Raw genomic sequence first — 12,380 nt, forward strand, 5'->3', positions numbered from 1 at the left:
CAGATTTCTACACCCGCCAAGTGTCCCTGCTGTGGCTCCTTAGAACATCCCTCCTGATGCATTTGTGGTATCCGTGGCGCTGTTTGCGAATTAAAGGAAGCGCAGTGCTCCAGCTTCCACGGTGCAGTGGGATGTAGGGGTGACAGAGGATGGACAAAGCTCTCTCTACAGAAACCAAGCCACTCTGCAGCTCCTTACTGTACCTCCTTCTTCTTTCTTGGACTGTTGATTTGTCTTTTTTTTGTTTGTTTGTTTTTACTACTCTGGTTAGCAGAAGTGTATCAATGAATACTGTTAGCCGGGGCTTTCCGAAGCTGCCCTGGTGACCCTGCAGCCAGTTTTCAATGTCGATGCGTGAGATTGCGTTTGTCTACGTTAGAGACCCGGTGCCTGCAAATGCATCTCAAGCAGATTGGTTGTGGATGGTCCTGAAGACTCGACTGGCCAGTGGGGGGGGGGGGGGGGTCACCGGCATGGGTCTGGGATGCCCTGCTCTCGGCAGCGATAGCGCTGTCAAATCGACATTACGCACCACGGCAGAATCTTTCGTAGCCAGACAACGCAGCATGGAAAAAAACAAAACATCTTTCTGGGATCTTCGGTTCTTCATTAAGCCTTTCGGAAGAAGCCCTGAGGCGTAAATCATGATTTGCTGCTTTCCAAGGCACGTTGCTTTGGTAAGCAAGCCAATTGGCAGTGGGACTCAGAAGCAACTGGCACATCCTGGTTGGTGCCAAGGCGGGACCAGGATCCCAGGCCATGGGCCAGGAGGGCGGTTCCAGTCCAGCCTTTGATTTTGCATCGGACTTTGCTTGTTCTCCCTCTCTCTCTCTCTCCCTTCTAAAAACAGTCAGGGAACACTGCCCATTCCAAAAGCAGAGGATGGAAGATGCATACAGTTAATTCACACGCTGACCCTTTACCATAAACATATATATATATATAGTCCAATGCAGTCCATGCACGTATGCTGCTAGACTCAGACTTGTTCCCTAACCTATTTGAAAATATATATATAGTCACATGAACCAGGTGATATAATTGCCATTGTGTTAAGGATGCCCAGATATTAAACGATAAGAAAAGAATCAGGTCTGACTGTGCCACCGTGGAAATTCCATTGCCTCCTGTTTCTAAACTTTCATGTGCATGCAGCCCCTTCACCTTAATCTCTGCATCGATGCAAAGCACTTTCTAAAGCTTTCACAGGACCAACATAGCAGAAAGGCGCTGCACCGCCAGTGGAAAAACGGGCCTCTGTGTATTTTCATTTACTTGAATGCAGGTGGTCCAAATGACACTGTCCCACTGTGCCCCGGCCAGGCCATGAAGCCGTGTCTAACTGGTCTGGGTTTCAGCACATCCACAATGAATATGCATGAGATCGCTTTGCACACATTGGAGAGCCATGATGTGCAAATACGTCTCATGCACATTCATGCTGGATGTCCTGCACACCAGACTTGTTAGGCTCCAGATCCAGAATTGGGCAAAACCCTCCTTTTACCAACATCCTGCAAATGCTGGGGTAGCTGGAAACCATTCCCGAAATCCATCTAGGGTTGCTACTCAACCAGGGTCAACCTGAAGAGACTAAAAATTCACTCCTGGTTTTCATGTTGTTGCATGCAAGGAAGTGCATTTTTTATTTCCCCTTAGGACTACAGCTCCATGCATGCAATAATGCAAAAACAAAAACAAAAACAAAAAAAACAGGACTAAATCAGGCTGTTTAGGAAGACATGGGTGAGGTGGTGACCCTAAATCCAGCCCTGCTTGATGTTTTTTGCACTGGACATCAGGATGGTTGTGCCTCAGTGAAAGCCATGAGGACCTTGGTTCTCCCTCTGCACCAGTTACATGCAGGTTCCCTCCCTGCTTTTATAAAATTAGTCCTGGTAGCATGACATGAGCGCAGCATGTTATTATACAGAAGCTCCTGGGATGCCCTGCATACGTGTATGTGTGCGCGTGGGAGCCTGCTTTGGGTGTTGCCATCTGCATGGGAATTTGGCTGCTTGTTTTATAGTACTTAAGAATCCAATTTTCTGGGTTGTTCATTTACATAATTTACAAAGCTCATTTTCATAATTAACAACGCAGCATGGGCTGTGCCAAGAACCACATGAAAGCAACACCTTTTCTGCAGAAAGGGGGAAAAAAAACCAACCCACACCGAGGTGATATAAATCAAATCTAAAATAGGGTGGTCCAATTACTTTCTGGGTCAGATGTGTACAGGCTATGGGGAAAGGCCGGGCTCGCCCGGCTCTGGAATGTCATGTCGGAGCATTCTAGAATCTGCAGGCATGGAATCTAAATGCTGAAAGTCGGTGGTAGAGCAGTGACGACTTGGGTTTCAGAATAGGCCCATGGGGGTCTCCCCATCAGATGGTGAGGACCCGAGGCAGGGCAGCCCGAGTCCGAGTGACTGCGCCGATCAAGAGGTGTGATTCCCTGATCATGGCTGGGCACCCCTTTACTGCTCAGGCTCTGGTGCAGCTGTACAGGCCCTCAGTCACTGTTAAAAGCAGGTGCACGCACAGGCCTCAGAATGCTTTGGGATGGAAGTGACAATAAGTGACCAGGGAGTTATCTGGCATCGTTCACAGTCCAGCTTCCATACTGGCATTGGTTTCAGGACACCCAGGACAAACGATGCCACCTTTCACTCTCCGTCCCACTGCATGCATGGAATGAGAGTCCCGTGCTAGAAAGAAATCAGAATCCCAATCTGTGTGTGCAAGAGAATTGTCCCAGGGCTGGCTGGCTGACTGATCCTGATAACCCAGAGCCGTCTGGCATCCCTCTTCATTGATAAATTGTATTTTTATTTCCATTTTATCTGACTTGCATTTCCTTTTTCGTTAGTCCACCATGACATCACAAGATAGAAACCCACTCCTGGTTTTCTAACTCCCCCCTCCCAATCCAGGCCTGTACTTGTTTCTTAGAGTGCTCTGGTGGAGGCAGATACAAAACTAGGACTAGACTTTCTGATGATATGGGACTGGGTTGACTGCAGTATTATACATAAATATATACATTTTGGAATCCTGGATTTGTTGAGAAATGTATCACTTCGCATTCAGAATTCAACTTTACAGAGCATCCTTTTTTTTTTAATTTAGTTTGAACGACTAAAGGAATAATGCCTGAAATTTGTCAGGTAGCCTGCAAAACATCTCAGCTACTTGGAGGATGGGACTGAGTTTCTAGCAGTTTGGCCATGCAAACCGAGAGCTCGCAACGCTGTGGGAAAATGCTTTTCTGCCGCTTTAACAAACCAGAAGCCGAAAGAACCAGGGACCCAATCATCAATTCCCCTGCCGAGCCGCTTCTGCTCGTCACCGCTAGGTGGCGCCCGATCCCAGAACAAGCCTGGGGGGGCGCGCGGGGCGGATCGTACGGCCGGCGAGGCTCTCGCGCGGAAGCGCGTGCGCTCGGAAATGTGACCTTTGCTAGCGCTGTAAGCGGCGGTAACCGCGGGAAACCGACCCCCAGACATTCGTCCGGGGGCGGTAAGTGGATGCCGTAGCCCTCTCTCCTAGACCCGCTGGTACTACGCAGAGCATGGGAGACGAGATCCCCAGGGACTCCGGCCCACAGCCTTGAGTTCTGCCATCCACCCAAACCTGGGTGCACTGGGCAGCTGAGAGCCGGGGCACGTCCCTTCCTTCTCGGGGGGGGGGGAATGGAGCTTTTGCTCCGCCGCATCCATCAAATCGGGATATGTAACAGGCAATTCATGTAAACAGTTTGCTTTCCCTGAGGCCCTGGGTGCCGGCTGTTTTCTTTTGCCGGGGCAGCAGGGTCATTATGCATTGACTATGCAGCAGTTTATTCTCCAGTTGAATTGCTTAGGAGGCTTCCCTGCTATAACCAAGTTAACAGCCGATTGATGCGCTTAGACACACCCTCTGCCCCCCCTCCTTTTGCTTTTTAACAACTGTTAAGAGGCAATTCCCTGCTTTGAGAAGGTCGGGTGTGCCTCTGACAGTCCCTGTACACCTTTCCTGCAGGGCCAAGCACGGAGGAGGGAGTGGCCCTTTCTTACGGGTTAGGTTATTCAGGTGCAAAGGTTCCACTAGTGGTGCCACTTCCTGGCAGTGGGTGGATCTGGGGGTATTATTTCTCTCAAGCAGAGAAGGAAAACTTCATCCATAGTATCATAGTAATAAAGGTAGGAAAAGACCAAATGGTCCATCCAGCCTGCCCAGCAAGTTTCTTATAGTAGTAACTGCTGCTCCGTGCAGCTTACCCCCAAGTTTCTGTTAAGGGTAGTAACTGCTGCTCCGTGCAGCTTACCCTCAAGTTTCTGTTAAGGGTAGTAACTGGCACTCTGTGCAGGTTACCCCCATGTCTCTGTTAAGGATAGTAACTGCCGCTCCCTGCAGCTTACCCCCAAGTTTCTGTTAAGGGTAGTAACTGCTGCTCCGTGCAGCTTACCCTCAAGTTTCTGTTAAGGGTAGTAACTGGCACTCTGTGCAGGTTACCCCCATGTCTCTGTTAAGGATAGTAACTGCCGCTCCCTGCAGGTTACCCTCAAGTTTCTGTTAAGGGTAGTAACTGCCGCGCTGTGCAGGTTACCCCCATGTTTCTGTTAAGGGTAATAACTGGCACTCTGTGCAGGTTACCCCCGTGTTTCTGTTAAGGGTAGTAACTGCCGCTCCGTGCAGGTTAGCCCATGTTTCTGTTAAGGGTAGTAACTACTGCTCCGTGCAGGTTACCCTCATGTTTCTGTTAAGGGTAGTAACTGCCGCTCCGTGCAGGTTACCCCATGTTTCTGTTAAGGGTAGTAACTACTGCTCCGTGCAGGTTACCCTCATGTTTCTGTTGAGGGTAGTAACTGCCACGCTGTGCACGTTACCCGCATGTTTCTGTTAAGGGTAGTAACTGCCGCTCCGTGCAGGTTACCCCATGTTTCTGTTAAGGGTAGTAACTACTGCTCCGTGCAGGTTACCCTCGTGTTTCTGTTAAGGGTAGTAACTGCCGCTCCGTGCAGGTTACCCCATGTTTCTGTTAAGGGTAGTAACTACTGCTCCGTGCAGGTTACACTCGTGTTTCTGTTAAGGGTAATAACTGGCACTCTGTGCAGGTTACCCCCGTGTTTCTGTTAAGGGTAGTAACTGCCGCTCCGTGCAGGTTACCCCATGTTTCTGTTAAGGGTAGTAACTACTGCTCCGTGCAGGTTACCCTCGTGTTTCTGTTGAGGGTAGTAACTGCCACGCTGTGCAGGTTACCCCCATGTTTCTGTTAAGGGTAGTAACTGCCGCTCCGTGCAGGTTACCCCATGTTTCTGTTAAGGGTAGTAACTACTGCTCCGTGCAGGTTACCCTCGTGTTTCTGTTAAGGGTAGTAACTGCCGCTCCGTGCAGGTTACCCCATGTTTCTGTTAAGGGTAGTAACTACTGCTCCGTGCAGGTTACACTCGTGTTTCTGTTAAGGGTAGTAACTGCCGCTCCATGCAGGTTACCCTCGTGTTTCTGTTAAGGGTAGTAACTGCCGCTCCGTGCAGGTTACCCCATGTTTCTGTTAAGGGTAGTAACTACTGCTCCGTGCAGGTTACACTCGTGTTTCTGTTAAGGGTAGTAACTGCTGCTCCATGCAGGTTACCCCATGTTTCTGTTAAGGGTAGTAACTGCCGCTCCCTGCAGGTTACCCTCAAGTTTCTGTTAAGGGTAGTAACTGCCGCTCCATGCAGGTTACCCTCATGTTTCTGTTAAGGGTAATAACTGCCGCTCCGTGCAGGTTACCCCTGTGTTTCTGTTAAGGGTAGTAACTGGTACTCTGTGCAGGTTACCCCCGTGTTTCTGTTAAGGGTAATAACTGCCGCTCCGTGCAGGTTACCCCTGTGTTTCTGTTAAGGGTAGTAACTGGTACTCTGTGCAGGTTACCCCCGTGTTTCTGTTAAGGGTAGTAACTGGTACTCTGTGCAGGTTATTTATTTATTTAATGGCTTTTATATACCGGAGTTCATGCACTAGTGCATACCACTTCGGTTTACACAGAACAAGGATCAGAAAATTACATCAAACAGATTGAACAATTAAACAAATATACAATTACATCCAACGATTGGGTATAAATAACATGGCTAACTTAGTAGGAACTTGGAGTTTGAGGTAAAGGAGAGAGATAGTACCAAGTGGTAACAAGGTTACCCCTGTGTTTCTGTTAAGGTGTAGTAACTGCCGCTCCGTACAGGTTACCCCCAAGCCATATGTTAAGGATAGCAATATTTACAATCAGACTATCAAGCCCATAACAAAATCCGATGGAGTTGTTTGATTTTGGACGCACACACCCCCCACCCCCACCTTGATGCCTCTGGCAGGCTCTTTCTTGCATTTCTGGAGGGGCCTCTGGGCAGCAGGATAGATCCTGGCGCTACCTATAAGGACGGATTTATGATTTTGCTGCCCCCGTGCACTTTCCACGCTTTTACCCCCTTCCACCCGCCTCCCATAAGGGTCTGTTCCAGGGCAGCAGAGGGCTGTTCTGGTTCAGCAGCAAATCTTAGCCAGTCCGCTGCCCCCCCCCCCCCCCCCTAAATGTTTGCCATGCTAGGCACAGACAAATCCAAGGGCTGGCCGTCTACCCTGCAGCTTTAGTATTGGCAAGAGGGATTTACCCTCTGGGTGGCTCCAGATCAGATTGCCTTTAAAAAAAAAACCCCCTTCATCAGTTTCCCCCATTCAAATCTGCGCTGAGCGTTCAGATGCTGTCCTCCTGTCCTGAATCAAACAGCATCCTGGCTTCTAACAATAACCCCCCCCCCCCCCCCCCCCCCCCCCCCAGTTATTTGGGGGACGGAGGAAAATCCATTTACTTTCACCCACTTAATTCTTTTTTTATGTTTTATTTTTTAGACTTAATGGAGAAGCATCTTGGAGCAGAGAATAACTGAAGCCCAGCGAGGGGAGCAGGAGGAAGGTTCATTAAAAACCTGTGTAAAGTTTCTGAATTGGTGGTGCCAATGACTGTAAAATAAGGATTTTTACTTTACACACACACACACACCCCTCCCCCCAGGAAGAAAGCAGAATCAGACAAGATGCTAGCCACTGCCTTTTATTGGCCCTGGGGCAACCTAAAAAAAAAAAAACCCAAACCACAGTTTTCAGGACTGAGACTTCCCAGGCAGCGCTCCTCGGAGGGAGCGGGAGCAGCTGAAAGCGTCCCAAAACAGGTCCGGAAAACCACTTCCAGTCCAGTAAATGAAATAATGGTCTCTCTCTCTCTCTCTATCTCATGCACCAGCAGCAGCAGATCCGGGTGGAACCGATGCCCTGCAACCCCCCCCCAGAACGCCTGCCCTTCCTGGAGATTGTTCCAAGGCTCGCCCGGCTCCTTCAGGTAAGAGGTCCGTGAGCAGCCCCGTCCCTTGCCTAAACCTTGACCATCGAGCCCTGCACGCATTGCACAATTCAGACCCTGGCCGTACGAAAACACTGCTGGCGTAACCTGCAGAAAGTCTTTTTCCGAAACTCCTGCACTCTGAGTCAGCACTAGAGATATCGAAATAACTTCAGCAAACTCTCTGCTGAGACATTAGTCAGCAGCCTAAAGAAAAAACAACCTAGCCCAAATGCATGAATAAGAGGCATTTGTCCCCCCTCCCAGGTGAGCAGTCTTTTCTGTCCCAGGACCACCTCTGAAGGTGCTCCTTTCTGAGAAAGAAGCAGGGGCTCCCGATGCGAGGCCACCCAAGTGCTGCTGCCGCTGCTAGCCGGAGAATATCTCCTAGAGCCAATAACAGGGTGCTGCTGACAGGGTGCTGCTGACAGGGTGCTGCTGACAGGACGTTCTTTGGAGCAGAGGGTTCCCAGAACAGGAGCTCCCGCCCTGGAAGTGGAAACTGGAGAGCTCTGCTCTCAAAGGCATCTGCCTCCCCGGTCCAGACCCCTGCCACGGCTCTTGGCTGGGAGCCCTCCAGGGGGGAGAGAGAGAGAGAGGACAAGCCGCCTGTGAAGTGAGAGGCACAGATGCAGATGCTATTAGCAACCTGCTCCATCAGATGTCGGATCGGTGCCCCGTGCCAGGAGTCCCTGCCTGCCTATACGGCGCCAGCTATTGTGTGCATATGTTGGAAGGGAGTCTGGACAAACGTGTCCATTCTTACAGACTGCGCAAGTGGGGCGGAGGAGAGCGTTTGATGGCTGCCGTGGCTGTAGCACGCGGGATCCAGAAACAAGATTTATCCCTGCCCTCGCTTCCAGCTGCCCAAGCTCTGTTGGCAGAGGTGGGGAGGGAGGCGGGTTCAGCTTTGCAGCTCCCGTCCCCCAGCAGCACAGGAGAAAGACGAGCTGTCCCCCTGCCTGCTATCGGTGGCAGCAGGCAGCTTCTGCTTGCCCTGTCTGAGCGCGCTGAGCCCTCCTGATAAATGCCAGAGCGCGCCACCCCGGCGACACTGCGCTGTACGACGCGCGACCGCGCCACGGTATCGGCTGAAACACTCCTGCTTCCACCCAGCCACCCACGGGCAAAGCAAGCAGCAAACCTTTAACTTGTTTTGTGTTTCCAATGCAATTTTTTTTTTTTTTTAAAATTTCAGTCCTGTTATATTTTTTTGACACGATGAATGGAGAGAAACTTTCCAAAAGCCAGACAGAAATGCGATAAGTTGGGTCCCGTAACGAGGCGACATCTACAAATTGTTTGGTCTAACCGAGCAACCGGACCCACTTAACCCTTGTTTGGAAGTTTCCTGTTTTGCATTTAGTTCAACTCCTGAAACTTTTAAGGTCTGTAGCATAGGGGGGGGGGGGCTTACCACCAGGATCAAGGTCCCCAGGCACTCCGCCAGAGCCTGTCTCATCAGCTTGTTGTGGATTCGCAGCATCTCCCCGCACCGGTTAACCAACTCCTTCTGCCGACCCATGGTGGACTGGGATCTTCCTGGAGAAAAGGGGGGCTGGTGTGGTGAGCTGTGTCCCCGCTCAGTCGAATCTCTCCACGGTAACTGTTCTCCAGGCAGACCTGCCTTTGCTTATAAATAAGTTCATATATCCTGTAACACCCTCCCTGTGTGACCACACCCCTCCCCACCCCAGGGCAGCCTCCCAGCCCACATGCACAGTCCAGAACCAGCAGGGCACTGCCTCAAGTCAGCCCGCAAACATTCAGAGATCCTCTGGGTGGAGAAGCTTCAAAGGTTTCCGGATGCTGCCACCCCCAAATCGGTCCTGAGTGTACCCACAGAATTTAATATCACAGGACAGTTCCACCTTTCAGGTGTCAGATGCTCTCCTGAAACTCCGTCGGAGCTGCAATGTTTACTCTTTGATTCATGCATGTCTTATTGTGCCCTGCCATGAACACTGGAATGGTGGGATATAAATAATTTTAAATAAGAATGAAAATAAAATACTATCAACACTGACAGCATGCTGTGCTACCTTCTTCTGACTACGTACTGCCCGTCTAATGTTCTTTATTTTGCAAATAATCTCATGCAGGGGGATTGACAGGTTTAGACTGAAGGCTTGCATTTATTTCTTAATATTCTGCTTTTTCAGCCACTTCAAAGCAGATTACATTCAGGTACTTTTAAATATTTCCTTATCTAAATTTGTACCTGAGGCAATACAAGGTGAACTGACTTGCCCAAGGATTTGAACCCTGGCATCCCTGGTTCACAGCCCGTTGCTCTAATCACTAGACTAGCTTGCATCTTCCAATACTGTAGACTTGTGCTTTCAGAGAAGAGAAAACTCCTTGCAGCACTGTTCAGTGCATGACCTTGAACAGATCACTTAATCTCTCACAGCTTCTGCGTACCGTAGACCGTAAACTCTTTCAAGCAATGACCTTGTAAACATGCGATGGACATTTTAGCAGCAGAGCCTTGTGCTTCCAGCAAAGAGCAGGAATACCCTGACAGCTACCACAGGCAGGATTTTTCAACTCCGCCCATTGTTAAGTGACCACGGGTGGGATTTATCAGCCTCATCAGCAATTGTGATAATACAGACCAAGCTTCCAATCATACAGGCCCATCTCTACTTGTATGAGCTCCTGATGTGAACAAATACAACGCATATTTGTTGTGCGACGTATTGTATTAGGCTTGTTGTTGCCTGCCATCCTAGACCTGATAACCCGCACCTAACTGAGAGCTACAGACAGTGGCAGCAGCTTCTACATGTACCGGATCCCCTGTATTGCCGACATTTTTTTTTCCATGAGCCCGTGCTGTCGAGGGTAGGAAGCACCTCCTTACCTTCGGGCCGATACAGTTACCCCGCGATTGGACCTGCATTTTGGACGCGCTAGCTTTACCCCTTATTCAGTAAGGGGTAATAGCGCATCCAAAACGCACGTCCAACCCCCCCCCCCCCCGAACCTAATAGTGCCCGCAACATGCAAATGCATATTGATGGCCCTATTAGGTATTCCCGCACGATACAGAAAGTAAAACGTGCAGCCAAGCCGCACGTTTTACTTTAAGAAATTAGCGCCTACCTGATTTCTCCGGGCACTGGGAAAGTGCAGAGAAAAGCAGTAAAAACTGCTTTTCTGTGCACCCTCCGACTTAATATCATGGCGATATTAAGTCGGAGGGTGCACAGAAAAGCAGTTTTTACTACTTTTCTGTGCACTTTCCCGGTGCATCGGAGGTCCTGAAAGTTTAAAAAAAAAAAAAAAAAAAAAGTAAAAAAAATTTTTGAAATAGGCCCGCGGGTCGAAAACCGGACGTTCAGTTTTGCCGTCAGCGGGCTTGAGAACCGACACCGGCAAAATTGAGCGTTGGCTGTCAAACCCGCTGACAGCCGCCGCGCCTGTCGAAAAAGAGGCGCTAGGGAGACACTAGCGTGTCCCTATCGCCTCTTTTTACCGCCAGCCCTAATTAAAATAAATTAAAATACTGAATCGCGCGCTGGGAGAGCGGGCGTTTTTACTGTATCCGCTCACTTGGTCTGTAAACGAGTTCTGGCCCACATCATCAGGCTTCAGAGCTCTTCGTCTCCTTTGATCCTAATCGACTCGGTGCCCCGGTGTCGAAGGGCGCCTCGTCCGGCTGGATAGCTGAATGCATTCAGCACCGCTGCACATCGGGTCAGAGCCGGGGCCTCCTCCCATTCTCCACGTGCAAGGCTGCCACTTGGTCGTCGATGCATCCCGTTACGTCACGTTACCGTCTGGACAACCTATCGGCTTTGGACAGTACAGGCGCTGTTGCATAATGTGCTCTCGCAGCAGCGTCCTCTCCTTGGTGGAGTCCGGGTTGCTTTTCAGTAAAACTCCTCTGCTGCGCCTCAGCTTGGGTCTCCCCACAGATCAGGGCTAATTCAGCCTGCTTATCAAAGGAAAAAGCACAACTTATCTTATGGAAGACTGGTGTTTTCCATAGAGAGCAGGATGAATTAGCCATGAGTTGCCCGCTCCTCTCCCTGGAGCGTCGACTACATGGCTAGTTGGCTCTGTAGCACCCTGAGAAAGCTCTCGAAGCAAACACCTGCACGGAGGTTTCCTGCACATGCTGGTAGAGCTCAGAGCTCATATTAGCTTGGAGAGAGGACTCCGTACCTTCGATGCCGCTGGATGAAGTCACCCACATATCCTGCCTAATTCATCATGCTGTCTACGGAGAACACTGTTTACGGTGAGCAAACTTGCTGTCACTTCTGCTTCCTCAGCTTTCTTGCACCTCAAGCCATGGTGGATCCAACTCCTATCTGGCATCTGTCCTCTACACTCGGCATTTGCCAAAGTCTCCGGTGACCTCTTCACCGCCAAAGCCCAGAGGCCTTTGATCAGTCTTCATCCTACTCTCGACACCAGCAATCACGGCCTATTCCATAACGCTCTGTGCTCACCCGGATTTCAGGAACTTGATTCTCCTTTTGTCTCTCCCCCTTCACGCTTTTAGTGGATCCTCTGGTGGATCCAGCTCCCGTTATCAGTAAGTGTGCCCCGGGGCTCTGTCCTGCATGCTCCTCTCTCGTTTTCCTACTCTTGTTATTTATTTATTTATTTTTAATTTTTATATACCGAAGTTCTTGTAGGGGCTACAAATCACTCCGGTTTACATAAAACGAATAACTGCTCAACAGAGAGCGGAGCTTTACATGGAACCGTAGAACATATGGAACAGTATAACTGTTTGACAATTGTTCCCTTTGTTATCCAGTCTCCCCCCTTGCCTTTTGTACCATCTCTGTGCTGATGCCCCCCCCCCCCCCCCCCGAAATCTACCACTCTGCACCTGAGGCGTGGCCCAGAATCCACTCTCAAATATCCGCAGACTTGTCTGATATCATTACCTGGTCATCCCACCGCCACCTTAAAAGTAACAAAGCCAAGACAGAACTTATCTGCCCTCCCAAACCAACTTCCCCCGCTCTATGGATAACACTGTCATCCTCCCAGTCCCT

At 49.9% G+C, this 12,380-nt stretch overlaps 1 protein-coding gene across 1 annotated transcript in view; it reads right to left on the bottom strand.

The window, feature by feature from the left end:
• LOC115078288 (aquaporin-3-like) overlaps window positions 1-8,984 on the bottom strand; it is a 34,573-nt gene extending 25,589 nt beyond the window's left edge. Inside the window, exon 1 of the mRNA XM_029581135.1 lies at window positions 8,777-8,984. Within this exon, the coding sequence (XP_029436995.1) occupies window positions 8,777-8,884 (108 nt within the window). The 5' untranslated portion in view covers window positions 8,885-8,984. The remainder of the gene's footprint in view (window positions 1-8,776) is intronic.
• Between the last annotated feature and the right edge of the window lie 3,396 nt (window positions 8,985-12,380).

Source organism: Rhinatrema bivittatum, chromosome 1 (genome assembly GCF_901001135.1).
Source record: "Rhinatrema bivittatum chromosome 1, aRhiBiv1.1, whole genome shotgun sequence".
In the NCBI taxonomy this organism is placed as follows: Eukaryota; Metazoa; Chordata; class Amphibia; order Gymnophiona; family Rhinatrematidae; genus Rhinatrema; species Rhinatrema bivittatum.